This window comes from Rhamphochromis longiceps, linkage group LG12 (genome assembly GCF_057381845.1).
Source record: "Rhamphochromis longiceps isolate RC_006_pf linkage group LG12, R_longiceps_female_GT1.1, whole genome shotgun sequence".
In the NCBI taxonomy this organism is placed as follows: Eukaryota; Metazoa; Chordata; class Actinopteri; order Cichliformes; family Cichlidae; genus Rhamphochromis; species Rhamphochromis longiceps.
In genome coordinates, this window is record NC_140568.1 from 27,200,044 (window position 1) to 27,225,490 (window position 25,447).

General features: G+C 40.5%; 1 protein-coding gene across 3 annotated transcripts in view; it reads left to right on the top strand.

Moving 5' to 3' along the window:
• Positions 1 to 246: 246 nt before the first annotated feature.
• Positions 247 to 25,447, top strand: part of dnah10 (dynein axonemal heavy chain 10) — a 31,095-nt gene continuing 5,894 nt past the window's right edge. Inside the window, exons 1-62 of one of the 3 annotated variants that reach the window (XM_085425515.1) lie at positions 247 to 694; positions 2,331 to 2,410; positions 2,511 to 2,619; positions 3,024 to 3,139; positions 3,293 to 3,518; positions 3,743 to 3,888; positions 4,096 to 4,326; positions 4,503 to 4,693; positions 4,836 to 5,034; positions 5,167 to 5,361; positions 5,477 to 5,647; positions 5,961 to 6,137; positions 6,258 to 6,425; positions 6,544 to 6,710; positions 6,801 to 6,952; positions 7,049 to 7,213; positions 7,302 to 7,509; positions 7,633 to 7,789; positions 7,905 to 8,384; positions 8,485 to 8,643; positions 9,298 to 9,414; positions 9,521 to 9,623; positions 9,734 to 9,912; positions 10,030 to 10,241; positions 10,516 to 10,676; positions 10,791 to 11,020; positions 11,103 to 11,225; positions 11,312 to 11,545; positions 11,658 to 11,881; positions 13,856 to 14,125; positions 14,227 to 14,410; positions 14,497 to 14,631; positions 14,723 to 14,875; positions 16,006 to 16,194; positions 16,416 to 16,562; positions 17,054 to 17,245; positions 17,345 to 17,463; positions 17,538 to 17,696; positions 17,784 to 17,919; positions 18,012 to 18,134; positions 18,213 to 18,344; positions 18,476 to 18,692; positions 18,879 to 18,998; positions 19,102 to 19,247; positions 19,333 to 19,485; positions 19,567 to 19,827; positions 19,924 to 20,096; positions 20,178 to 20,271; positions 20,730 to 20,897; positions 21,465 to 21,653; positions 21,891 to 22,062; positions 22,159 to 22,362; positions 22,448 to 22,528; positions 22,642 to 22,839; positions 22,927 to 23,088; positions 23,202 to 23,376; positions 23,625 to 23,806; positions 23,930 to 24,066; positions 24,153 to 24,370; positions 24,508 to 24,729; positions 24,844 to 24,991; positions 25,138 to 25,417. In XM_085425515.1, the coding sequence (XP_085281641.1) occupies positions 466 to 694; positions 2,331 to 2,410; positions 2,511 to 2,619; positions 3,024 to 3,139; positions 3,293 to 3,518; positions 3,743 to 3,888; positions 4,096 to 4,326; positions 4,503 to 4,693; positions 4,836 to 5,034; positions 5,167 to 5,361; positions 5,477 to 5,647; positions 5,961 to 6,137; positions 6,258 to 6,425; positions 6,544 to 6,710; positions 6,801 to 6,952; positions 7,049 to 7,213; positions 7,302 to 7,509; positions 7,633 to 7,789; positions 7,905 to 8,384; positions 8,485 to 8,643; positions 9,298 to 9,414; positions 9,521 to 9,623; positions 9,734 to 9,912; positions 10,030 to 10,241; positions 10,516 to 10,676; positions 10,791 to 11,020; positions 11,103 to 11,225; positions 11,312 to 11,545; positions 11,658 to 11,881; positions 13,856 to 14,125; positions 14,227 to 14,410; positions 14,497 to 14,631; positions 14,723 to 14,875; positions 16,006 to 16,194; positions 16,416 to 16,562; positions 17,054 to 17,245; positions 17,345 to 17,463; positions 17,538 to 17,696; positions 17,784 to 17,919; positions 18,012 to 18,134; positions 18,213 to 18,344; positions 18,476 to 18,692; positions 18,879 to 18,998; positions 19,102 to 19,247; positions 19,333 to 19,485; positions 19,567 to 19,827; positions 19,924 to 20,096; positions 20,178 to 20,271; positions 20,730 to 20,897; positions 21,465 to 21,653; positions 21,891 to 22,062; positions 22,159 to 22,362; positions 22,448 to 22,528; positions 22,642 to 22,839; positions 22,927 to 23,088; positions 23,202 to 23,376; positions 23,625 to 23,806; positions 23,930 to 24,066; positions 24,153 to 24,370; positions 24,508 to 24,729; positions 24,844 to 24,991; positions 25,138 to 25,417 (10,948 nt within the window). In that variant the 5' untranslated portion in view covers positions 247 to 465. The remainder of the gene's footprint in view (positions 695 to 2,330; positions 2,411 to 2,510; positions 2,620 to 3,023; positions 3,140 to 3,292; positions 3,519 to 3,742; positions 3,889 to 4,095; positions 4,327 to 4,502; positions 4,694 to 4,835; positions 5,035 to 5,166; positions 5,362 to 5,476; positions 5,648 to 5,960; positions 6,138 to 6,257; positions 6,426 to 6,543; positions 6,711 to 6,800; positions 6,953 to 7,048; positions 7,214 to 7,301; positions 7,510 to 7,632; positions 7,790 to 7,904; positions 8,385 to 8,484; positions 8,644 to 9,297; positions 9,415 to 9,520; positions 9,624 to 9,733; positions 9,913 to 10,029; positions 10,242 to 10,515; positions 10,677 to 10,790; positions 11,021 to 11,102; positions 11,226 to 11,311; positions 11,546 to 11,657; positions 11,882 to 13,855; positions 14,126 to 14,226; positions 14,411 to 14,496; positions 14,632 to 14,722; positions 14,876 to 16,005; positions 16,195 to 16,415; positions 16,563 to 17,053; positions 17,246 to 17,344; positions 17,464 to 17,537; positions 17,697 to 17,783; positions 17,920 to 18,011; positions 18,135 to 18,212; positions 18,345 to 18,475; positions 18,693 to 18,878; positions 18,999 to 19,101; positions 19,248 to 19,332; positions 19,486 to 19,566; positions 19,828 to 19,923; positions 20,097 to 20,177; positions 20,272 to 20,729; positions 20,898 to 21,464; positions 21,654 to 21,890; positions 22,063 to 22,158; positions 22,363 to 22,447; positions 22,529 to 22,641; positions 22,840 to 22,926; positions 23,089 to 23,201; positions 23,377 to 23,624; positions 23,807 to 23,929; positions 24,067 to 24,152; positions 24,371 to 24,507; positions 24,730 to 24,843; positions 24,992 to 25,137; positions 25,418 to 25,447) is intronic. The other 2 variants (XM_085425516.1, XM_085425517.1) reach the window with 2 other exon arrangements.

Sequence of the window (25,447 nt, forward strand, 5' to 3'; positions counted from 1 at the left end):
CTTCAAGCCCTTAAATGTCTTCCCTCCTTGGGTTTATACAAGCCTTACTGAAGGGATTCTGTCAGGTCATGTTTCACATCCATGAGTTTTATGTAATGTAGTTACAGATCCAAGGTATTGTGGCACTAACACCACTGACGTGGACCCGTGGTTGGTGTGGTTCAATAGGTAGCCTTTAGGGTCTTTACTCTTTTTTTTTTTTCACCACAAAGGAATAACGGGCGGATGGAATATTGTCGTCATTTGTGTGCATTTTGACTATTTTGCTATATATACCAGAAATTGAAATTGACCCTTACAGTCAAAGCTCCGGGAAATAATGCCTCTCACCATGTACGCCACGAGACGTTTGGTTGCCGAGGCAACGCAAAACACCGTTTACGGTGAGTTTCAGAGCTCGAAATCGCTGCCGACATGATGATGTTAACTAATGGTAAATAGGTGGATAAAATATTGTGGAAAAATATGGTGCACGACGATTTACGAGTGGAGTGGATCCTACAGCGGGTGTCTGCTGGGTTTAATTTAAGGAAATGTCCCGACTGTTTCGATGAACTGCTCAGTCGGAGAGATGGAGAAGAAGAAGAGAAAATTATCCGTTATTTGAACTTCGTCTCCGAGGAAGACTCTCCATCGTGTCTTCTGTTTTTCAAAACTGTTAGAGAGGAAGAACGTGAAGTAGAAGTTCCCGTCGGTAAGTCCTGGTGCTTGTGCCCTCACTAGGGCTATCAGTCACCCGCAGGTCAGAAAGCCCAGTGTCTCTGAAAGCTAATTCAAGTTTGCAAAAGTGAATAAAGTTTCGATGAACCCGTATCCTTTTACTGTATTGCTTTTGGGTTAATGTAGGATGTTTTTACTGGTACCTTTTACCATGTTTCAGCATACTCTCAGAAAGTTTATTACTTATGTACACTCAACAAAAATATAAACGCAACACCTTTGTTACTGCTCCCATTCCCCATGGGATGGACATAGAGACCTAAAATTCATTCCAGATACACAATATAACCATCCCTCCCAAACAGTGGTCACAAATCAGTCCAAATGTGTGGTAGTGGGCACATCTGCCATATTGAGATAATCCATCCCACCTCACAGGTGTGCCACATCAGGATGCTGATCTGACATCATGAGTAGTGCACAGGTGTACCTCAGACTGCCCACAACAAAAGGCCACCCTGGAATGTGCAGTTTTTTGCGCTATTGGGGGTCTGGGGACCCAGAACCGGTCAGTATCTGGTGTGACCACCATTTGCCTCATGCAGTGCAACACATCGTCGCATGGAGTCTATCAGATTGTCAATTGTGGCCTGTGGAATGTTGGTCCACTCCACTTCAATGGCTGTGCGAGGTTGTTGGATATTCGTGGGAACTGGTACACGCTGTCGTATACGCCGGTCAAGCACATCCCGAACATGCTCAATGGGTGACATGTCCGGTGAGTATGCTGGCCATGCAAGAACTGGGACATTCTCAGCTGCCATCTGCCCTGAACAATGTGAACCATGATTCATCCGTGAAGCGCACACCTCTCCAACGTGCCAGACGCCATCGAATGTGAGCATTTGCCCACACAAGTCTGTTACGGCGACGAGCTGGAGTCAGGTCAAGACCCCGATGAGGACGACGGGCATGCAGTTGAACGTCCATGAGACGGTTTCTGACAGTTTGTGCAGAAATTGTTTGGTTGTGCAAACCAATTGTTCCAGCAGCTGTCTGGGTGGCTGGTCTCAGACGATCTTGGAGGTGAACCTGCTGGATGTGGAGGTCCTGGGCTGGTGTGGTTACACGAGGTCTGCGGTGGTGAGGCCGGTTGGATGTGCTGCCATATTCTCTGAAATGCCTGTGGAGACGGCTTATGGTTGAGAAATGAACATTCAATGCACGGGCGACAGATCTGGTTGACATTCCTGCTGTCAGCATGCCAATTGCACGCTCCCTCATTGCTTGTGGCATCTGTGGCATTTTGCTGTGAGACAAAACTGCACATTCCTGGGTGGCCTTTTGTTGTGGGCAGTCTGAGGTACACCTGTGCACTACTCATGATGTCAGATCAGTATCCTGATGTGGCACACCTGTGAGGTGGGATGGATTATCTCAATATGGCAGATGTGCCCACTACCACACATTTGGACTGATTTGTGACCACTGTTTGGGAGGGATGGTTATATTGTGTATCTGGAATGAATTTTAGGTCTCTACGTCCATCCCATGGGGAATGGGAGCAAAAACAAAAGTGTTGCATTTATATTTTTGTTCAGTGTAATTTAACAACGCTGTGGACATTTGGACCGCAAGACAACATCTAACAATAATGTTTACATTACCAGAAAAGAAAACTGGAGATCCTGAGCCAGGTGGGGCAGAGAACACCACCGACTTCATTACAAATGATGATAGGGAAAGTCATGTGAGATCAAACTTTAAAACTGATATAATTATTAATGCATTATTGATTGAGAGGCTCAAGATAGTTAAGGTTTAACATATTTCTGGTTTGGTGATTTCAGAGGACTGAGATAAATCTGGTCTATCACACTGAGCTTCACGTAGCTGTCAACCAGTACCCACAGAGATTTTTGAAATCTTGTGTCTTCTACTTTCTCAGGAACACAAAGGGTGAGATGCCAGTTCCTCATCGTCATACTTAAACATGTTCAAGCCTCTTATTTGCTCTCTTTAGGGGTCACCACCCTGGATCACCTGGCTCCATTTCCCCCTATCCCTAGCATCTTCCTCTGTCACACCAACCCTCTGCACATCCTCCTTCACTCCATCCACAAATCCTCCCTGTGTTTTTGCTCTTTTCCCTCTTCCTGTCAGCTCCATATTTGACATCCTTTTCAGATTAAATCCACTATTCACTCTTCAAATTCATTCTTCTGCACATGTCCAAACCATCTGAGTTTTGCTTCTCTAACTTTATTTATCCTTCTGATGTACTTATTTCTAATCTTGTCACTTCTAATGTTCCATATAAAAAAGCAATAAACAAGATACTGTGTTGTTGTATTATAAAACAGAGACTATTGTTGAACCACTGGACATGAATGAGGTCAATATCATGATGCCCTCGCTGTTTGACATCGGCATGCATTGTGGAAACCCTCTTCAGGTGCTGCAAAGCAAACTTGCCCATGTAAGAAAAATAAGAAATACAACTGATCAGGAGCAACTTTTGTTAGTAGGACTGAAAGTTGATGTCACAGCAGCATACTAGCTTTTAATCTTATTATTGTATATGGAAAAACATCAGATTTTCTAATGAATATTTGACTGCATCTCCTCTCAGGTCTATATACCCATGCTTACTGCCAACCAAATGGCAGTAGCTGGAGCAGGTGATCAAAGTGAGGAAGTTTCTCATCAGGAGAAGATGAATGGGAAGAGTGAAGCAAATGAAACAAAGAGTTTAGTGAAGCCAAGTGGGCAATTTATTATTCGTGATGAGTTGCTCAACATAACGCATAAACATTTGGGACTGCTGAACACGACTCTCCAACACCTTCAGCTTGAAGGTTCGTTTAATTACTTGAACCAAGGGCTTGCTATTGTTAAAGGCAACTCACCATGATTTTTAATTTTTATTAGAGTATATAGATTTGCAAGCAAATGCTTTTTCTTCTCTCAGTTTCCAAGCAAGAGTATCGACTAGTACTGATAAATGTCTACAGGACATTAGTTATTTTTTATGCCCATTCACAAAAAGTGATTCAGTCTAAAAGCATTCTACATGTCACAGATGGGATTTTACTGCACATTCCTGAGCTGGAGTTGGAAGACCTGCCTTCGAATCCAGAGATGGTAGAAAGCTTGGAGCAGTGCTTGATGAACTGGCAAACGCAAATAACCATTGTTATTGAGGAGCAGAAAAACAAAAAACCACAGGTTTGTAATTGTAATTTCGTGTTCTGAGATTCAGTCCAGGAACTAAAGCAGGAGAAATAATTTTTCTGCTAAATTTATGCAATATTGTCAAGAATTTAAGAAATACCCATCGACCTAAAAGGAAAACTTTCAGTTAAAGAATGTCTCAACTGCACCTGGTGACATGCAGTCGCTAGACTCAATCATTCACTCTCCATTTTCCTCCAGGCGCCTGGTCCTTTGGCTGAGATAGCACTTTGGCAGGAACGTGCGTCTGTCCTTAATGCTCTGAGTGAACAGCTTAATCATGCTGCAGTAGGGAAGATCGTGGAGGTGATGACCAAAGCAGGTGCAGGCATTGTTCTTACACTGGAGGGAGCGATTGCTGAACTTACTAAATACCGTTTGGAGTCAGATGAGAATTTACGCTTCCTCAAGACACTAGAAAGGCATTTCATGGTAAGAACATTATTGCTGACTATAAAAAAAAAAAGGTAGTTACATGAAACTAAAAGGTTCCATGAATCTATAAATTTTTTGCAAGGACAAAAGGAAAAGGAATCAAAAGAATGATTGTGGATCTGTTGTGTTAACTTCTCCTTCACTTTTATCAAAGCTACCATTGTCTGTTTCAGAATCTGGCTACTGGAGCAAATTTTGGTGTGATCTTGGAGACCATCCCTCCTTTAATGGAGAGCCTGCAAATTGTATGGATGATCTCCTACCACTATAACACGAACGATTGTATGGTCCCCTTAATGGAGCGAATTGCCTGGCAGCTGTGTGAACGTGTGACTCAAGCCATAGATGTCCACACGCTGTTCAAGTATATGTGGACCCATTTACATATTCTGAGACTTTTTAATTTATAGTAAAACCAAATTTATTGTTCAGTAGTCAAACAGAATCATTTATTCAAATGTGATGTTTTCTTGTGTCAGTATAATAGTGTGTTGTGCCTTAAACAGAAACAACAGGGGAGTTGCCAAATCCAAGGTCTACGAAGCTAAGCAGGTTTTAAGTCAGTGGAAGACATCCTACTTTGAGAGGCGTGCTGAAATTGAGCAATTGAGCAAGGCTTCACGTTGGGAGTTTGACCGTAAGAAACTGTTTGAGAAGACTGATTACATGGCTTCTATCTGCCAGGATCTGTACAATGTTTTGCAGGTTGGTGTGAATATTTATATGTATAAAATACATATATAATTCATAAATACTGACCTCTCACACAATATCTGAAGATTTGAATGTGTAAAATAAACTTCAGATTTTTATTTCTCATGTGTTTGTGTTGGGTAGATTTTGGAGGAGTTTTACAATATCTTTGGCCCAGAGCTATTGAGTGTGACAGGTGACACAAAACACATTGATGAAGTGCACCGCACAGTGGAAAATCTGGTTGTGCCCCTTGAGGAGGCCGTTTTTAGTCCTTTCAACATCTCTAAGATGAGCAGCTGGAAAATGATCATGCAAGACTTCAACACGGCAGTTCAGGTGGGTTTCAGATATTGCAGAAGCTGTTTGGTTGTTCTAAATGCACAAAGTAATTAAACAGCTTGGACAAATATAACTGTGCAATATTTCAAGCTGAATGCGTGTGTCTGTTTAGGCTATTGAGGCAGAAGCGATGCACTTTATTGATGAGTCTTTTAAGACACTGCACTCTTCAACTGATGCCTTTGACATGCTGCTGAAGTTTAAACACATTCGCACCAGAGAGGTCATCAGTAACCATCTGATGAAAAAGCTTGACGATATCTTGGAGCAGTACTGCAAGGAGGTAATATGCTATTGAATAAAACATGCTGGCATCTATTTAACATTAAAGTTACTGTTAAAATCATTTTGAAGCTTCAGCTGAGGAACAGTCCACCCAAGACAATGTGACTTAAGTTGGTGAGCATGTGTGTATAAAATAATGCTACAGCTAACTAAAATCTACTAACAAATGACATTTATTCTTTATACCTTTGATCTGTCAAGCTTTGGCTAACTTATCCTTATAAAATCTCGACGTAAACATTTCATAAAGGTAAATACTAAAGTTTTGTAATTTATGTGAGTGACACGTCATTTTGTTGGTGTGGTTGTAGGTGGACAGGACATGGGAAATTTTTGAGACAATGAAAGACAAACCACCGTTAAATAAGAATGAGCCTCCTGTGGCTGGGGCAATCAGATGGGCACGATTTCTATTCCATCGCATCAAATATGCCATCCTCCCCTTCTTGAAAGTGCCGGAGATGTTGGACTGTGAAAAGAACAAAGTGGTGAGTTATTTCAAAACGCTTTATGTCACCATTAATGTTAAACTGTTTATACACTAAAATGCTTTTTAAAACAACTTTCTGTGATTTTCTTTCTTTCTTTTTCTTTTCTTTCTGCTGTAGTTTGCTCAGGCCAGAGAGAAGTATGTAGAAGTGGCAGAGCAGCTGAAGGACTATGAGGCAGCAAAATATGAAAGCTGGATGGCGGAGACAGAACATAATTTGCCTTTGCTAATGAAAAAACCCATTTTGGCCATGGTTACCAGTAAAAACTCAACTCAAACAGAACTAGTATGTGTCTTTTGCTATTTCCTCATAACTGTTGTATCTTATATTGTGTGTTTGTGAAGGTTCTCTTATATTGTGTGTTAAGACTCTCTAAAATTCCCTGCATTTTTCTCACTTTAAGGACGTCCCGCCACCTGAAAGTTGCACACCAAAGGGTTTGCGATACATTGTGAACTTTGCTCCGGAGATCAAAGAAATAATTTCTGAGGCTTACAGTCTTGAAGCCCTGGGCTACACTGTGCCTGATCTAGCTCAAAATGTTGCACTTCAGGAAAACAAATTCATCAGGTGATGAGACTCACCCGTAACTGACTAGAAAACTCAAAAACCAGTACTTGATCTCCTTTCTCTCTTGAACTGTTTCGTCCTTCATCTTAGGTATGTCAGTGATCTGAGCAAGCTTATCAACCGCTATCACTCTGCATTGGACAGTTTGAATGAAGCACATGTCGTCATGCTGGCTCCACATATAAAAGTAGTCAGAAAAGGCATCAGTTTGGGATTCAAAAGACTCAACTGGAATTCCTTGGGTACTATTCATACAAAGGCTGACATCTCTGTTTATGCTTGCTGTCAGATGAAATTACTTTTGTATAAAACTGAAATCTGCTAATGTTTGGTTTTAGGCATCCAAGATTTCATCAACCAAAGCCTTCAGACTGTAACTAAGTTTGAGTTTGTCGTCAATCAGATTCATGAACATGAGAAGGCTATTGATTCTAAGTTGCAGTCCATGATGATGGCCAACTTACTGAAATTTCCATCACCAGATGCCTCAAACGACTTACCAGGTAGATGTATTAGAAGTATACTATTAGTTTACTGGAAATAAAGAATTTGTGCATACATTATTTTAATAGTTTCATATTTTTTCCTAAGCTATTAAGGGGTTCTGTGAACACATTGAGCGAGAGCGAGTCAAAACTGTGACGATGCTTGCCAAGAAGTATGCTGACATTGGAGTCCTTATAACTAGAATAGAACAGCTGAGTGTGGAAACCAGCACTGGCAGAGCCAAATGTATGGTAGATTATTACCAACACTGGGAACACAGAATACTGGACACTCTTACAAAGATGGTGCAGAGGTAATGAGTAATGGTTTTGAGCCTGCATAGATTGTGAGTGGTAATAATCACCACATTTCTAACAAGTAGAATGCTGTTAGTCTTAACCATTGCAACATCTGTCATGTTTGTTTTCATATTCAGAAACATTCAGGCCTTTAATATAGCGCTGATGGGAGATAAAGCTCTTTTTCAAATCACCGCCATCCTGTCTGCACCTAAGATTGTGTTGCAGCCCCAAAGCAACGAGATCTACCGCCTGCTCGTGCAGTGTATCACAGACTGTGTAGTTAGCACCAAGGTGGGCTCATCACAGTGTTTTGTTTAGTCTTTTTGTCGCTGCATTAAAAAAATAAATGATTTTCAATTTACCACTAATAATATATCTTAACTTTGGATTTATTTTTGTGTTCAAGCAATTTGTGCGTTGGATGCATGGGACCTGCATTAAGTGCCCTCCACAACATGTGGGTGCTGAAGATAAGCTGGTGACATTTAATTTCTACAGTGACGTGTCCCAGCTTCCTCAGATCAAGGAGAGCTGTGTAACTGTATCTCAGAACATCCAGCGTCTGCTTTTCTCCATCGATCAGTACCTTTACCACTGGAAGCGCTATCGGGTTCTTTGGGAAAAGAACAGAACCATTGTCAATGAAAAGTTTGCTGCAAGGAAGCCGTCCTTTGTCATGTATGATTATAAGCTGCAGTCCCTTGCTCGTATCAAGCAGGAAGTGATGCTCGAGCCTCAGTTTAAGAATGAGCACAGCGTATGCCTAAACCTGGAGCTTCTGGCCCACACTGTGAGCGAAATTGCTGAAGCCTGGATCAGTTCACTTGGTAGCTTACTCAACAAGCCTGCTAAAGAGGACATCTTTAACTTGAGAGATGAATTCATGGTAGTTAATCATAATACACAGTTTGTGTTTACAGTCTTTATCCTAAATATTCTTTGGCTTTTATGTGATTTATCTTTTTTGTGATTATTTTGTACAAAAGCAACTGTCTAAGAAGCTGAAACAGAGTCCTGACACTTTTGACGACCTGAAGTCTGTCCTTGGCACCATCTCAGCCATCAAGAACATGTCATTAGAAGTGGAGATGAGAATCACAGATATCCAGGAACAATACAGAACACTGGCCATGTATAAAGTGGAGGTACTGTGTCTTTTTACAGAGAGAGAGTGTGTGATCAGTTTGTCTGTCTGTTAGCAGTCTGTGCAACTCACTTTTAATTTTTTCAGTATGACTCCCTAGAATGTCACAATGATGCCATAATATTTTACAAAATCACACACTGCAGGGATATATTTTAAAATCTCAAGTTTTATAACTTATAGAAGCCAAAGACTTCAGTCATTTCTGTTCCAATCACATGGGTGGAAATAGGAAAATGTTCAATTTTAGTATGTAATGCTTCAAGGTTATGGGTTAAAGGTCAGGGTTCTGCAAATTAGGAAAAAGTTTATTTGAGTTCGGATCATATAGTTCTTTAAACTAAAAAAACATTTATTTCAATATAACATTATATGAATTCACAATGAAAAAACAAAACAAAAAATACTACACTAGTTTTCCATATTAATATTGATATCAGCACAAATGATCTATGAAAGCAATGCCGGTGACATTATTGGGGATTTCTATATTACCGATACTAACATCAGCATGGAGTAATAAAAAGAAAATAAAACATCAACATTTCTTTGTATAGCCCTTGCCCTTTGGGGGGAGGCTCTGAGTGCTCTTGTATAAAACCTCAAAAGTGATCTTGTTTCCCATTTTAAAAAGTTTATGTCTTATGTGCTTTAGGCAGGTGAGGATGAATGGGAGCTGGTGGCCTGCATTGGCCAGATGTGGAGTGACCTTTTCATAGAAGCCAGACAAGTAGACCGAAGTCTGAAAGACATCAAGAAATCATTTACTGTGGTAAGATATCAATCCCATACAATGTTCTTAAACCTAAAAATAAACAGAAATGTTCTTGTCTTACATTTATGATTGCCACACTTGTCTCCCATCCACACACCCAAAGATCACAAAGGAGAATATCGAAGAGTTCAAACAGGAGTTGTCTGTGTTTGCCGAAAGCTTCAACATGCATGGTCCTGGAGCTGTAGGAGATGATTTGGAGAAAGGTACTTGGGCACTTAGATGAATGCTGCTGTTGCTGAGTAGAGAATAGTAGTGCATGGTAAATGTTGAAATGTAGTGGAGCAACAAGCCCGTGTCACTTTTATTTTTGCAGGACTGGCCATTATGGGAAAATACGAGGCAGATCTTGCAAAGATTGTAGCAGGTCAACAGGAAATAACTAATGCTGAAAAGCTGCTGGACTTGTCAGTCACCACTTTCCCAGAAGTTCTGAGCATAAAGAATGACATGAATGGCTTGAGACAGATATATGATATATATAAAGCTCAGCAGGTGGGATATGCTTGTAAAACACCAGTGCATAATACACATAAATGTGATCATTAAATTTTTTTTTTAATTTTTATATATATATATATATATATATATGCTTGTCCTGTCATCTTGCAGGATGCAAAGACACAGTGGTCTCAGACCTTGTGGATAGATTTAGACATCCAGCTGCTACAACAGGGCATTGAGGGTTTCATCAAACGCTTAAGGCTGCTGCCCAAAGAAGTGCGGGCCATGCCTGTGGCCTTTTTCCTAGACGGACGCATGAAGGAGTTCAGAGAGTCTCTGCCTCTTTTACTGGACCTGAAGAATGAGGCCCTCAGAGACAGGTCTGTCTCAAGATTGATACTAGTGAGAAACCAGAATGAATATAATACCCCCCCAAAATTTACAGTTAATAACGTAGCTGGATTTGTTTTATTGTCACTTAGGTTTAAATTTATTGCTCCTAGCGGATTGTTCTGCAATACGCATAATATTGACAATAAGTAGAGTATTAAATACTCTACTTATTTAGATGTAAACTTTTGAATTCACGTGTTCAAATTATCTATGTCCAGATAAAACAAAAAAACTGAGAATAAAAATGTCTTTATATTCAAGGCACTGGAAGGAACTGATGGAAAGGACTGGCACCAGCTTTGAGATCAACCCTGAAAGCTTCACACTGGAGAACATGTTTGCTATGGAGTTGCACAAATATGCAGATGTCATAGGCGACATCGTCACCTCGGCTGTAAAAGAGCTTGGTATTGAGAAGGCAGGTTCTCTCTTTTTTAAAAACATTCTCAAAATGGAATAATCTGCCAGTTCTATCAGTTCATCAGGGAAATGACAGTTACTTCTAAAACATGTTATCTGTATCTGGTTCCAGGGAGTAAAAGGAGTGGTAGAGACCTGGGAAAACATGAAGTTCAATGTTCAGCCCTATTTCAAAGGCACTCAGGAACGTGGCTCCATTCTGGGTGCGGTGGATGAGATCTCACTGAATGTGGACAATGATGTCATGAACTTACAGAGCATGGCTGGCAGCCGCTTTGTTGGACCCTTCCTTGGTACCATACAGCAGTGGGAAAAAAATCTGTCTGTTATTTCTGAGACTATTGAGGTGAGTAAGACTGGCCAAATTTTCCTTCACCCTTAGGCTGATCCACAAAATACTTATAGGAAAAAAAATACGTCTTTCACAGGTCTGGTTGCTCGTGCAGAGAAAATGGATGTACTTGGAGAGCATATTTATAGGAGGAGACATTCGCTTGCAGTTACCTGAGGAAGCAAAGAAATTTGATAACATTGACAAAAGGTTTAAAGACGTAAGTGTTGCTATAATATTGGTCTTAAAAAATTAAAGTACTTTCTTCTAGACTTGTCAAAATTACATCTCTCTTTGTTTGTGTAGATAATGAATGACACAGTGAGGAATCCAAACATTAAGCGCTGTTGCCTGGTTCCCAACCGGCTAACAGACCTGCAGGCCCTGAGTGACGGTTTAGAGAGATGCCAGAAGAGTCTTAATGATTACCTGGACTCAAAGCGACATGCATTTCCTCGCTTCTTCTTCATCTCTGATGATGAACTGCTCAGCATTCTGGGGAGTAGTGACCATACCTGTGTCCAGGAACATATGATCAAGGTATTTGGCAAGTACAAGCGATGGTGGAGTGGTAGACAAGACCTTAATTTTTCAAAGTATAGATAGGGAGGCTCATTGTTTCCAATGTGTGTTTTTTCTTTTGTCTCACAAGATGTATGACAACATAGCATCTCTGAGATTTGACGTGGATAGCAATGGAGAGACAGTAGTTGGAGCCATGGTGTCTGCTGAGGGTGAGGTGATGGAACTAAGACAGCCTGTCGCAGTGGAGGGCAGGGTGGAGGAGTGGATGATGGGGGTGCTACTGGAGATGAGGAAGACTAACAGGCTCATCACAAAGGAAGCGATCTTCCACTACTGTGAAGACCGGAGTAGGTATGTGTAAATAACATGCACCAGAGAAAGAAACCGCTTGTGTTGTTATTTTTTATTTTTTTGAATATTTTCGTACTAGCCAGGGGTTTTTTAGTCCTCATCAATCAAAATGTTTGTTTCGAAACACACAAGGTCATTTCTGATGGTTGGCATGTCTTTGTCTTGAGCAAACTCTACAATACCAAGGTGATACTGGCCAATGTATATGCCCCCAATGTGGATAATATTGAGTGCATTTTCTCTTTATTGCCTGATCCGAGCTCATACTCTCTAATACAGGGTGGGGATCTTAACTGTTGGCTCCCCAACCCCATAACTTTAAGTAAATCTCCATCGTTTGTTCAGTCCTGTCTGTCTAATTGTGGTGTCTTTGACACCTGGCACTGTCTCAGTCCAAACTCCGTTTTCTCACAGGTCCACCATACCTATTTTAGGATTGATTATTTTATTATTGATAATCAGTGGCTTTCATCGGTCCGCCCCTGTGACTACCAGAGCATAGTGGTGTAGGATCATAATTTTATAAAATTCAGCGAAAAAACAACAACAATCTTTTGTGTTTCAAACGAATACTACAAATGAATCTTCTAACCTGATTATTTGGGATACATGAAAGACGTTTCTGAGATAGCAAATAATTTCTTATTCAGCAAACATGAAAAGGCCAATACAGAGCAACTTGAATTACCCAACCAAATTAAAGAAATGCTGTATTTTCCCTCCACTGAGACCTGTGGGTATGTCCCCTCCTTACATGCGGAGAAGGCATTTGACTGTGTGTAGTGGGAGTATCTATTGTTACAAAAATTCTACTTTGGACCTAAATTTATTTATTGGATAAAATTGCTATATTTCTTCCCTAAAGCCTCAGTCCTTTTGAACTTCCAACGGTTACAGCCCACCAACCTCCAACAATGAACCTTGGCAAGGGTGTCCTTAAGCCCACTACTACTCTTTGATTTTGCTATAGAACCATTGGCTATCACACTCTGAAGCTATGCAGATGCCTCAGAGATTTGGAGGAGAGGAGTTGTGCATAAAGATCTCCTGGTCTTCCTAGTGGATCTATACCTTCTATGTTGTCAATTATCATTCAGTTTGGCCAGGACACATTTGGAACTTACATAAAAGTGAACTCTTCTGGGTAAATGGAGGAGAGTCTGGGCCAGGATACTCAAACTTCCCATTTAAAATAGCAGAAAACCAATTCACATATCTGGGCAAAACTGTTACAAGGAAGTACAAATTTTCTTACTTCACTAAATAATACAAAACAGTTTCTGACACAGTGGTCCCCCCTCAGCTAAAACTCTGTTAAAATGAACGCTCTTATTCAATTAGCAATAACAGCTAATCGTTCCACCTGGTGTGGAAATATTTAGCAAAGTTCCATCGCTACTCTTTAAGTTTCAACAAGGAAGGGATTCTCTTTTTCTCTCTCTCTCTTTAAATATATAATTTATTTATGTATGTGGATCGTCATTTATTTATATGTATATAATTATATAGAATATATACATATAATTCTATTCTTATTCTATATTATTTATTCTACATATATTTCTCTTTTTACGTAATCCGGCTTGAGGATGGGGTTAATTTTTGGGAAAGTTGTGGAGCATAGAATTGCACACTTTACCTTAACTATGTTACCTCAACAATAATCAAGTCTAGTTTTGTTCATTCTTAGAATTGAAGACCACTTTGCATTCAATGCTTTTTTGGATTTCTTTCTTTTTTTCCCTTCACAAGCTCTGCAATGTTGTCTTTTCTATTGTGTTTGTTATAAATGTGTGCAAATGTTCTGTTTGGTTAAACTTAATAAAAATATCTTTGAGAAAAAAAGTTTTTGATATTCGCTAAGAGGCACAGTGATGACACGTTTGTGACCGAAAGAAGTGCCTGAGTGTTTTTGCCAATGTCTGCGTGTGCAAGTCTGGCCCTCAGGTAATCTGTCATTGCAATGTTTTACAGGGTGGATTGGATGTTGCTGTACCAGGGCATGGTTGTACTAGCTGCTAACCAAGTTTGGTGGACCTGGGAGTTAGAGGATGTCTTTAAAAATGTGAAGAAAGGAAAGAAGCATGCACTTAAGAACTATGCTGAGAAAATGCACAAACAGATTGATGAGCTGGTGTCACGCATTATTCAGCCTTTGAAGAAAAATGACAGACGAAAGCTCAACACTGTGCTCATCATTGATGTCCACGCAAGAGACATAGTGGACAGCTTTGTGCTAAAAAGGTAAACTTGACTTTTGCAGGTTTGAACATTTGTTTGTGGCAGTGTGTTTTAAATAGTGAAAATAATAAAAGAACGACATTTAAAGTTCAGTTTCCTTCCAGCATAATGGATGCACAAGAATTTGAATGGGAAAGCCAGCTGAGATTTTACTGGGTCCGGGAAGATGACAACTTATTTGTGCGCCAGTGCAGTGCATCTTTCTCCTATGGCTACGAATACATGGGGTTGAATGGGCGGTTGGTTATAACCCCACTGACAGACCGGATCTACCTCACTCTCACACAGGTCTGGGATATAAGCAAATTTTTAATACCTAAGCATGTACATTTTTTCGACTAAAACATGCCTGTCCATGTGTATTTGGGATGAAGGCACTGTCCATGTACTTGGGTGGAGCTCCTGCTGGACCTGCTGGTACAGGAAAGACAGAGTCCACCAAGGATCTGGCTAAGGCTTTGGGCCTGCTCTGTGTTGTTACAAACTGTGGTGAGGGCATGGACTACTTGGTAAGAAGCTTTTCTGGGATTTAAAAAAGTGCAGTCATCACTTGTCATCACTCTAGCTTTTTACGTGAATGTCCTCTCCCTTTGTGTCCAGGCAGTGGGCAAGATCTTGTCTGGCCTTGCACAGTGCGGAGCTTGGGGCTGCTTTGATGAGTTCAATCGTATCGATGCCTCAGTGTTGTCAGTGATCTCCTCCCAAATCCAGACTATCCGCAATGCTCTCATTCTACACCTTAACAGGTTTTATGTAAGTCTGTTTAGTTATGTGGGACCAGCAGTGTTGGTCAAGTTACTTGAAAAAAGTAATCAGTAACTAATTACTGATTACTTCCCCCAAAAAGTAATCCCATTACTTTACTGATTACTATTTTCAAAAGTAATTAATTACTTAGTTACTTAGTTACTTTTTAAAAACACGATTTACAACCTGAAGAGGTGATAAAGCGATAGATCTTTCAGCCCAATTCTACTTTTTCTACATAATCCATCATACAAAATGTAATCAAATGGAAAAGTCTCTTTTTTTAACTTGTTTTATCAGTTTTAATCTTTTAACTTTATGCATCAAGCAAAAATTTAATTATATGCAACATTCCCTGACTTGAATAAATTAGTTTAACATTTAAACCTATTTTCTGCACATTCCAGCACATAAAATAAAATATTTTTTGTGTTTACACTCACTCTTTCAAATAGATGCAAGTAAAACACAGGAGAACATAAATAAAGTCAAAGACTCAGCGGTGCTGTTGCTCTATTTTCACCTGTAAAGCAGGACTGCGGTAGGCGGAGGTTTACCCTGGTGCAGGTGTGCCGCGGTCAGTTGAAGAATCCGCGACTTCCTCTGTGAGTTTCCCATTACGTCATGGCGCACTCGGTGCTTGCTTGGAAGTTTAGGGTTTTTTTTTCGCTGTAAAAAGAAGTTTTCTTCCCACGCACAATGGACGCTAATGTTTTTGTCACTTTTTATGGAATCAAACTCAAAGTAAGGTCAGTACTTCCACGCTTTAAACGCTGCACGCTCATACTCTCTCCCACAATCGATATGTGATCCATTGTTGATCTGCAGACAGCTGTTGTCACTAACGGCGCACTCGCTTACGTCACTGTCGTGAGACATTCTCGCAAAAAATCACGGTTTTAGTAACGCAGTAACGCAGCGTTCCTACGGGAAAGTAACGGTAATCTAATTACCGTTTTTGCAATAGTAATCCCTTATTTTACTCGTTACTTGAAAAAAGTAATCAGATTACAGTAACATGTTACAAGTAACGCGTTACTGCCCATCTCTGGGGACCAGTAATAAATATATATTTTTCATGTATGCATTATATATGTATTACACCTAAACACCTTCCATCTCCCTATACGCATCAGTTTGAAGGGCAAGAGATCAACTTGGATGACCGCATAGGAATTTTCATCACTATGAACCCTGGTTATGCAGGACGTACAGAGCTGCCTGAATCCGTCAAAGCTCTCTTCAGGCCTGTGGTGGTCATTGTGCCGGACCTGCAGCAGATTTGCGAGATTATGCTCTTCTCTGAGGGTTTCCTAATGGCCAAGGTACCACATGCACCCATGAACTTGCATTTGATTTCATTTGCACATGCTGTCAGCTGTACTGCAAGAAATGCATCATAAACTATGTACACGCACAGGTTATATTGTATTACTTTATATTGTTAAATAGTACAAAAAATGCATATGAAAATAGATAACTTGGAGATTTTGACTTTTGACTGATAATAGTGTTATTAATGTGTCTCTACTTCTGTTCTTTTCAGGTGCTGGCAAAGAAAATGACCGTACTTTATAAGCTGGCTCGTGAACAGCTGTCCAAGCAGTCTCATTATGACTTCGGCCTGCGCGCTCTCAAGTCTGTCCTAGTGATGGCAGGAGAGCTGAAGAGAAGCTCACCTGAGCTGAGCGAGGTACAGAAAAATAACAAATAAAACTTTTTCTTTTTCTTTTTTTTTAAATTGACAGAAAACCAAGTTGCTATTTGTGACTTCTCAGGTAAAAGTTGAAGGTTGATTTATCCTAGGAATATGTTGGACATTTGTAAAGGTTACCAAATGCTCGATTTGTCCTGTATCATCCAAAATTTCTTTTTTTAAGATGACACAGAGAATGTAAGATAGAGGTGCAAATCTTATATTTGTTTATCAATAGTTTAATTCTTATTATTTTACACAAAAGTTGGAGCTGTTATTTGTACTGAAAACTGTCCTTCATTAAACTATTGTTACATAGCCCCCATGTTCAAAAAATATTTGTGTGCAACAATTTTATAGGTTCGTTTTTTATTTTTTCAGTATTTTCAATACTGAAATATTATGAAGTTGATGTATAAATGCATAAATTCTTTTTCATTCATTCCGTCGTTCAGTTTATGTATTTATGTCTATCCCTCTGACAACAGGATGTGGTGTTGATGCGGGCTCTCAGGGACATGAACCTACCCAAGTTTGTGTTTGAGGATGTCCCTCTGTTCCTCGGGCTGATCTCAGACCTGTTCCCTGGGCTTGATTGCCCCCGTGTTCGCTATCCCAACTTCAATGATGCTGTGGAACAGACCCTGGAGGACAAAAAATATGTCATACTACCCAACCAGGTGCAAAGTCTCATATTTGATGTTGTCTATCAATTTCTAGCAAAGTTTTGCTGTTTAAATGTGTCAACAGTAAACTGTTGCATCCATCTGTTGTTTCAGGTGGATAAAGTGGTGCAGATGTATGAGACAATGATGACACGGCACACTACAATGATTGTGGGTCCAACAGGTGGAGGAAAATCAGTGGTGATCAACACATTATGTCAAGCTCAGACAAAGTCAGTTTAACTTTACATCGTCTCTCTGATCTTTTGTGTGAACAGTAGTAACTTTTAATCTATCTCACCATCAGAATGGGACTGCAAACCAAACTGTATCCTCTGAACCCTAAAGCCATGAGCGTGATTGAACTTTATGGTATTCTGGACCCAGACACGCGAGACTGGACTGATGGGATTCTATCCAACATCTTCCGTGAAATTAACAAGCCTACTGACAAAAAAGACAGGAGGTAGACAATATTTTTAGAAGGCATGTAATCATCCATTTAGGATAACAAGAAATCATTTCTGTAAATCACCTGCTCTTTGACAAACAGGTACATCCTGTTTGATGGGGATGTGGATGCTCTGTGGGTCGAAAATATGAACTCAGTGATGGATGACAACAAGCTTCTGACTCTAGCCAATGGAGAAAGGATCCGTTTACAAAGTCACTGTGCTCTGCTGTTTGAGGTTTGTCTGAATTTCAAGATTTCTGTTAGTAGAATACAATTGCCTGGATTGTGCCTCAAAGAAAGCTTAATGTAAGAAAACTACCCACACAGGTTGGAGATCTGCAGTATGCTTCCCCAGCTACTGTTTCCCGCTGTGGAATGGTATTTGTTGATCCTAAAAACCTGCGATATACCCCATTCTGGCAAAGATGGGTGAACAGCAGACCTGATAAGGTTTGAGAAACAAAATCACTGTTTAAAATGCATACTTCTCTAGACTTTTAAATACTGTTGTCTCTTTTTTTTGTCTAGGAACAAGAAGTGCTTAATAGTCTGTTTGAGAAATATGTCCACAGCTCTATTGACATGATTGTGGATGGTGTTGTTGATGGGAAACAAGGAGAGAAACTTAAGACTGTTGTCCCCCAGACAGATCTGAATATGGTAGGATAATCTCATCCACTGTAAATGCTCCTTTGCACTTGATTGTATTTAAATAAGAAGAAATGAATGGAATTAATGGTATAGTCTCATAACCTGAACTTGAACTAACTATGCATGATATGTGTGTTTAGGTCACTCAGTTGTGCTTAACACTGGATGCACTTCTTGAGAGTGAAAACAGCACTCCCGAAGTCCTGGAGTGTTACTTTCTGGAAGCTCTGTACTGTTCACTTGGGGCTACATTGCTGGAGAGTGGTAGGATCCAGTTTGATGAGTTCATCAAAAAGCTGTCCTGCCTACCTACAGTTCATGATGAGAAAGCCCTGGCTGGGCCTGGCGAGATCCCAGGTAAAAGGGGACGATTTCTTCTTATTTTATGGTGAAAATGACCATTCATTCTCTTGGGTTTATAGTGGATTGATTAATGATTTATGGAGAAAAAAAGAACTATGATAAACCTTTTTCACAGGTATTTGTGCCAGTTTTTAAACTGTTTTACTTAATATTGTTAACGAAGTGACTTCATCCATATAGGATGCCTCCCAACCTTGTATGATTTTCACTTTGATGGAACACAGGGGAAGTGGGTTCCCTGGAATTCTCTGGTCCCCAAATACATCCACAGCCCTGAAATGAAGTTCATTGATATCCTAGGTAAAGGTCTTGTCTGTATACTGTGAAAACTGGGCAACATAGGTGTAAATACATGCATCATGAATTATACATTTCTGCCTTGGTACCTTCATTCTCTCTTTAGTGCCAACTATTGACACAACAAGAACCAGTTGGATCCTGGAGCAGATGGTGAAGATAAAGAGGCCGCTGCTACTGGTTGGAGAGTCTGGCACTTCCAAGACTGCCACTATTCATAACTTTCTGAAGAATATTAATGCAGAAACAAGTGTAAGTTGTACATCTTACTGTACACACAGTATGTACATATATTTCTTTGTCATATGGGTTTAAATGTCTTTCTTTCTGTTCCCAGAGTACTCTTGTCATCAACTTCTCCTCCAGAACAACATCATTGGATCTGCAGAGAAACCTCGAAGCCAATGTGGAGAAAAGGACTAAAGAGACCTATGGACCTCCCATGGGGAAGAGACTCCTGATCTTTATGGATGACATGAATATGCCAAAGGTACCTGTTTTAAGTAGTCTTTTATTCTTTAAAGTGCGATAGTGCTTACATGTTTGAAATGACTGTAATACACTTGTGCAGGTGGATAACTATGGCACACAGCAGCCTATTGCGCTTCTAAAGCTGCTTTTGGATCGAGGAGGCATATATGACAGAGGAAAGGAGCTTAACTTCAAAATCCTCAAGGATCTTGGCTTTATTGCTGCCATGGGAATGGCAGGAGGTGGGCGAAACGAGGTGGATCCTCGCTTCATCTCACTCTTCAGTGTCTTTAGCGTCCCCTTCCCTACAATGGAGTCCCTCCACCTTATCTACGGTTCTATTTTAAAAGGCCACACCAGAGTGAGTACCTCTTTCACATATAAATCAAAACATATTGAAATCTCAACCATCTGCATCACTTTAATTCTCCAATTTGTACGTGATAAAACATTTTAGCTGTTTGAGGACACCATACAGAAAGTTTGTGATCAGGTCACGTCCTGCACACTGGAGCTCTACAACACCATCATCAAAGATATGCCACCCACTCCCTCCAAATTCCACTACATCTTCAACCTGAGAGACCTGTCAAGAGTGTACAATGGACTCACCCTCACCAAACCGGACAGGTCTAATCTAGCATATTCACTCTTGTGACAGACTGACAGAGGTCTGTGATCCTAAATGTCTTTCCTTTCTCTGACTTACAGGTTTTTGACTGTAGCCCAGTTTGTACGTGTGTGGAGAAATGAGTGCTTGAGAATCTTCCATGACAGACTCATTGATGAAACTGACAAAGCTTTGGTAATATTTACTAATAATATTAGCAGATGTTTAATGTGAATTCTCCTTTTTAATGACTAAAGGCAAAACTGTCTTTCTCCTGTCTTCCTCCACTAACCCCCAACGGGTCGTGGCAGACCTCTCCATGAGACTGGTTCTGCTTGAGGTTTCTTCCTGTTAAAAGGGAGTTTTTTCCTTCCAACTGTTGCAAAAACACTTGCTCAAAATGGATCATGGATATTATTGTTGGGTTTTCCTCTGTTTTCTTTGTGTTATTGTAGGATCTTTAGCTTACACTATATAGCGCCTTGAGGCAGCTTTTGTTGTGATTTTGCACTATATAAATAAAATTTGTTAAACTGAATTTAATTAAAAAGGCAAATACTAAGTGGGTAATTGGTTCCATGTTGGATGTAACAATAAGACTCAAAATCTACTGATAGATACTGATACTGAAGATGTGTGTTTTTTTCCCCAAGGTCCAAAGGCACATAAACAACATGACTGAGGAGCATTTTAAGTCAGACATGGAGGCAGTTATGAGAGACCCAATTCTTTTTGGAGACTATAGGACAGCCCTCAGTGATACTGAACCAAGGGTGTATGAGGACATACAAGACTATGATGCTTCAAAAGCCCTGTTTCAGGTAAAGTTATTACCTTAACCCAAGTGGTCATATGGTTAGATTGATTTGTTTATTTGTATGTTTGTTATCAGAGTTACTCCAAAAGTATAAATGAGTTTGCGTGAACATTTTAGCAGAGGTGTGGCTTGGGCCAGGAGATATTTCTGTAAGGATTGTCTGCTAATGTGAGCTAGGACAATATTTAGTTTTCACGTTGTATCTTATACATACCAGGTTAAACAAATCTTGATGTTTTCAAGAAAATATTACAAACTATTCTGGGGGAAAATGTTCATCTTGGTGGAGGTGTGGGGTCTCAGACAGAAAAGTGAAGTAATACTGCCGGTTTGATTCACTGGGATGAGCAGCCAACCACATGCTGCATGGTGGAGAGTGGCTGGCCCGTGTTCAAGTCTGAACTGTGGCCATTTGCTGCATTTCTCTTTCTCTCTCCCTCCACTTTCCTGTAGCTCTTCTCTGTAACTGTCTTATAAAGTCAACAAAATAAAATAATGTAAGAGTATGTTTTGGCATTTGTTATAGTTGTTATACTCCTTTAACAGATCACTGTGTTATGTAATTCTGCAGGAAATCTTAGAGGAATACAATGAGAGCAAATCGAGGATGAACCTAGTGCTCTTTGACGATGCTCTGGAACATCTGACCCGGGTTCACCGCATCATCCGTATTGATCGCGGCCATGCTCTGCTTGTTGGTGTGGGGGGCTCTGGCAAGCAGTCCCTTACCAAGCTGGCTGCCTTTGCTGCTGGCTGTGAGGTGGTAAAATTCATGATTGGTGTGGCGAAGGGCAAATGACTGTCACTAACAAGTGTCATATACACTAAAATTACATTTTAAGCAATGCAAATGAATTTTACTAACATGTCTTGGGATGTGAAAGCTGCAATCTTGTAACTGTAAGGCTACTACATGAGGGCTTTCAATGTTAAGCAGTGCTAAACCTTCTTCACAAATACATTTCCAGCTTTAGATTTTTGGATCTGCTTTCCCCAGGTATTTGAGATAACGCTGAGCAGAGGATACAGTGAGTCTAACCTCCGTGAAGACCTAAAAACTCTGTACTTGAAGCTTGGCATTGAGAATAAGAAGACCGTGTTTCTTTTTACTGATGCTCACGTTGCTGAGGAAGGCTTCTTGGAGCTCATTAACAACATGCTTACCTCTGGTTGGATATGACTATAATCTCCTGACCTCCTCACTCTCTATTTATCTCTCTTAAAAGCTACAGCTGCAGTGCTCTCACCATGCACTCTATTTATAGGCATTGTTCCTGCATTGTTTCCCGATGATGAGAAAGAATCCATTCTCAACCAGCTTCGAGACGAAGCTCTTACAATGGGATCAGATCCCTCTAAAGACAGTGTGTGGCAGTACTTTGTCAACAAGAGTGCCAACAATCTACACATTGTTTTAGGCATGTCTCCAGTGGGAGATACCCTGAGGACACGCTGCAGGAACTTCCCAGGTGAAATATTTGGTCAGGCTTCAATTGACTTAATATAGTTTATAAATTAGTTTTATTAACCCGACGTACTTCTTATTTCTCCCAGGACTGATGAACAACACTGTAATAGATTGGTTCCTTCCATGGCCTCCGCAGGCATTACTTGCAGTAGCTCAGTCTTTTCTTGGTGTGTAATTAAACTTACTTCTATTATATGTATTTGTCGTGGAAAATGTTTATTTTAAAACAGGTGTTTCAGTAAGACAGTTGAAATGTTATATTATTATTGTCCTTCCACAGGTGAAAGTCCGATGATACCAGATGCACACTCTGCAGCTGTTATAGATCATGTATGCATGGTCCACGGCTCTGTGGATCACTACAGCAAGCTATTCCAGCAAAAACTCAGACGCTGCAACCATGTAACTCCAAAGAACTACTTGGACTTTATTAACACCTATTCCAAACTCTTAGAGGAAAAAGACCAATTTATTCTCGGTGAGGGAATGAAACTGTTGTAAATGCAGGGTTTCTGTTGGAGTTAGTGTGCATTAGAGACCGTTAATGTGTCTTCTTCTGTTCTAGCTCAGTGCAAGCATCTGGAGGGAGGTTTGGATAAACTGAAGGAAGCCAGTGAACAGCTGGCTGAACTGAACGTCAAGCTGGCAGATCAGAAAGTTGTCCTGGCTGAAAAGTCCACGGCATGTGAAGCCCTGCTGGATGAGATTGCCGCCAACACAACAGTAGGTTAGTAAACACTTGCCTGCCGTATGGCCTTCATTAATACAGTATCCTGTAGTCTTCAAATGGAAATTAAGTGCAGTTCGTTCAAACCACTTATCAATAACTTTCTTTTCTAGCTGAGGAAAAAAAGGTTCTGGCAGAAGACAAAGCTAAAGAGATTGAGGAGCAAAATAAAGTCATAGCTGTTGAGAAGAAAGAAGCTGAGAGTTCCTTAGCTGAAGCTCTGCCAGCATTAGAGGCCGCACGTAATGCCCTGCAAGACCTGGAAAAATCTGATGTAACAGAGATCCGGTAAACTGTGCTCCTTATGAAGAACATTCTTTTCATTCTGTTGTAGAAATACATTACATGTAAATTACATTTGGCTCTTGGATAACATAAACCCTGAAAAGGAATACTGGACAGTGCAGAGCGGTTCATTTTCAAGAGACCTTAATGAGTCATCATTGATGCACAGCCATTGCTTATCATGACAATTAAGTCCTCTTTTAATCAGTGTTTTCCCTTTATCGGCTTTTTCCTGTTGGTCCAATGTGAAGATCATTTGCCAAGCCACCCAAACAGGTGCAGGTGGTTTGCGAGTGCATCCTGGTGTTGCGTGGCAACAAAGAAATCAGTTGGCAGTCAGCAAAAGGGATGATGTCAGAAGCGAACTTCCTGCGCTCCCTGATGGAGATGGATTGTGATGCGATCACTAACAACCAGGTCAGGACAGTCAAGGGTAAGTTGAATTTACGTTGAGTACAAAAGTAAAAACAAGTAATGGTGCTAGTATACTGTGCAAGAGAGTGCTAATTGAATTTGACAGATGCTCCACTTTTTGTTTTCTTCTCTTTCTGGCTAGGCTATCTAAAGAACCTCCACACAAGCTTTGAGGAAATGCAGGCCATCAGTAAGGCCGGCTCAGGAATGCTCAAGTTTGTCGAGGCAATCATGGGTTACTGTGATGTTGCCAGGGAGATAAAACCCAAAAGAGAAAAGGTTATTAAGTTTATTAAATCGCCATTGAATTTTCCTGTTTTGGACGAAACACAGCTTAAACTGATGTATTGCCTTCTTATTTTCAGGTGGCTCGCCTAGAGAGGAACTTCTTTCAGAGTAAGCGGGAGCTGGAGTGCATTCAGAATGAGCTCAACAACATCCAGAAAGAATTGCAGACTCTTAGTAAGAAATACCAAGCTGCTATTTGCGAGAAGCAGCAGTTGCAGGAGGAGGCTGAGGTGATGGAGAGGAGACTGATAGCTGCTGACAAACTCATCTCTGGGCTGAGCTCTGAGAATGAACGGTGAGGTTGAAAAACATGCAGCACTTACTAACCAACCCTTTAACAGGTTGATTTTTAATTTTAAACCCCCTGTTTTTTCTTTTTCCCCCCTGTCTCTACCAATTATTTTTCACCCCTTCTACATACTCCCAACTTAGGTGGACAAATGATTTGGAGGGATTGAAGCAGCGGCGTGTGCGTCTCTTGGGTGACTGTTTGCTTGCTGCTGCATTTCTGAGCTATGAAGGGGCATTCAGCTGGGACTTCAGGAATGAGATGGTATACCAAAAGTGGGTTAAAGATGTGCAGGAGAGAGGCATCCCCTTGAGCCAGCCTTTCAAAGTAGAAAACCTTCTTACTGATGAGGTCGAAATCAGCAGGTGAAGTTGTTGCGTAACTTGCTAATAAATGCTGTACAATCTGACTTTTCTCTATCAAATAATGACAATTAGTATGCTAATTAATGGCCTAACTATGTGTCTACCCTGTGTTAGATGGGGCTCAGAGGGTTTGCCTCCAGATGAATTGTCCGTGCAGAACGGGATTCTCACAACCAGAGGGAGTCGATTTCCCATGTGTATTGACCCCCAGCAACAAGCCCTCAACTGGATTAAGAAGAAGGAAGAAAACAATAACCTCAAGGTACGGAAAGATTTAATGCTCATTGATGTTCTGGGATGACTGCTTTATGCAGCCTCCCATTACTGACAGCCCCTGTATCACCAGATTCGACAAACAGAGGTTTATGACTTGCAGACCTGAAAGTGTGATCATCAATTTTGTCCCAGGTCTCATCTTTCAATGATCCTGACTTCCTGAAACAACTAGAGATGGCCATCAAGTACGGGTTCCCATTCCTTTTCCAAGATGTGGATGAATACATCGACCCAGTGATTGACAATGTCCTGGAGAAGAATGTGAAAGGAGCAGAGGGAAGACAGGTCATCATGTTGGGTGACAAAGAGGTCGACTACGATCCCAATTTTAAACTCTACCTCAACACTAATTTAGCTAACCCTAAATACTCTCCATCTGTGTTTGGAAAAGCCATGGTCATTAACTATACTGGTAAGATGTTTTTGTGTACTGGTCAGATTT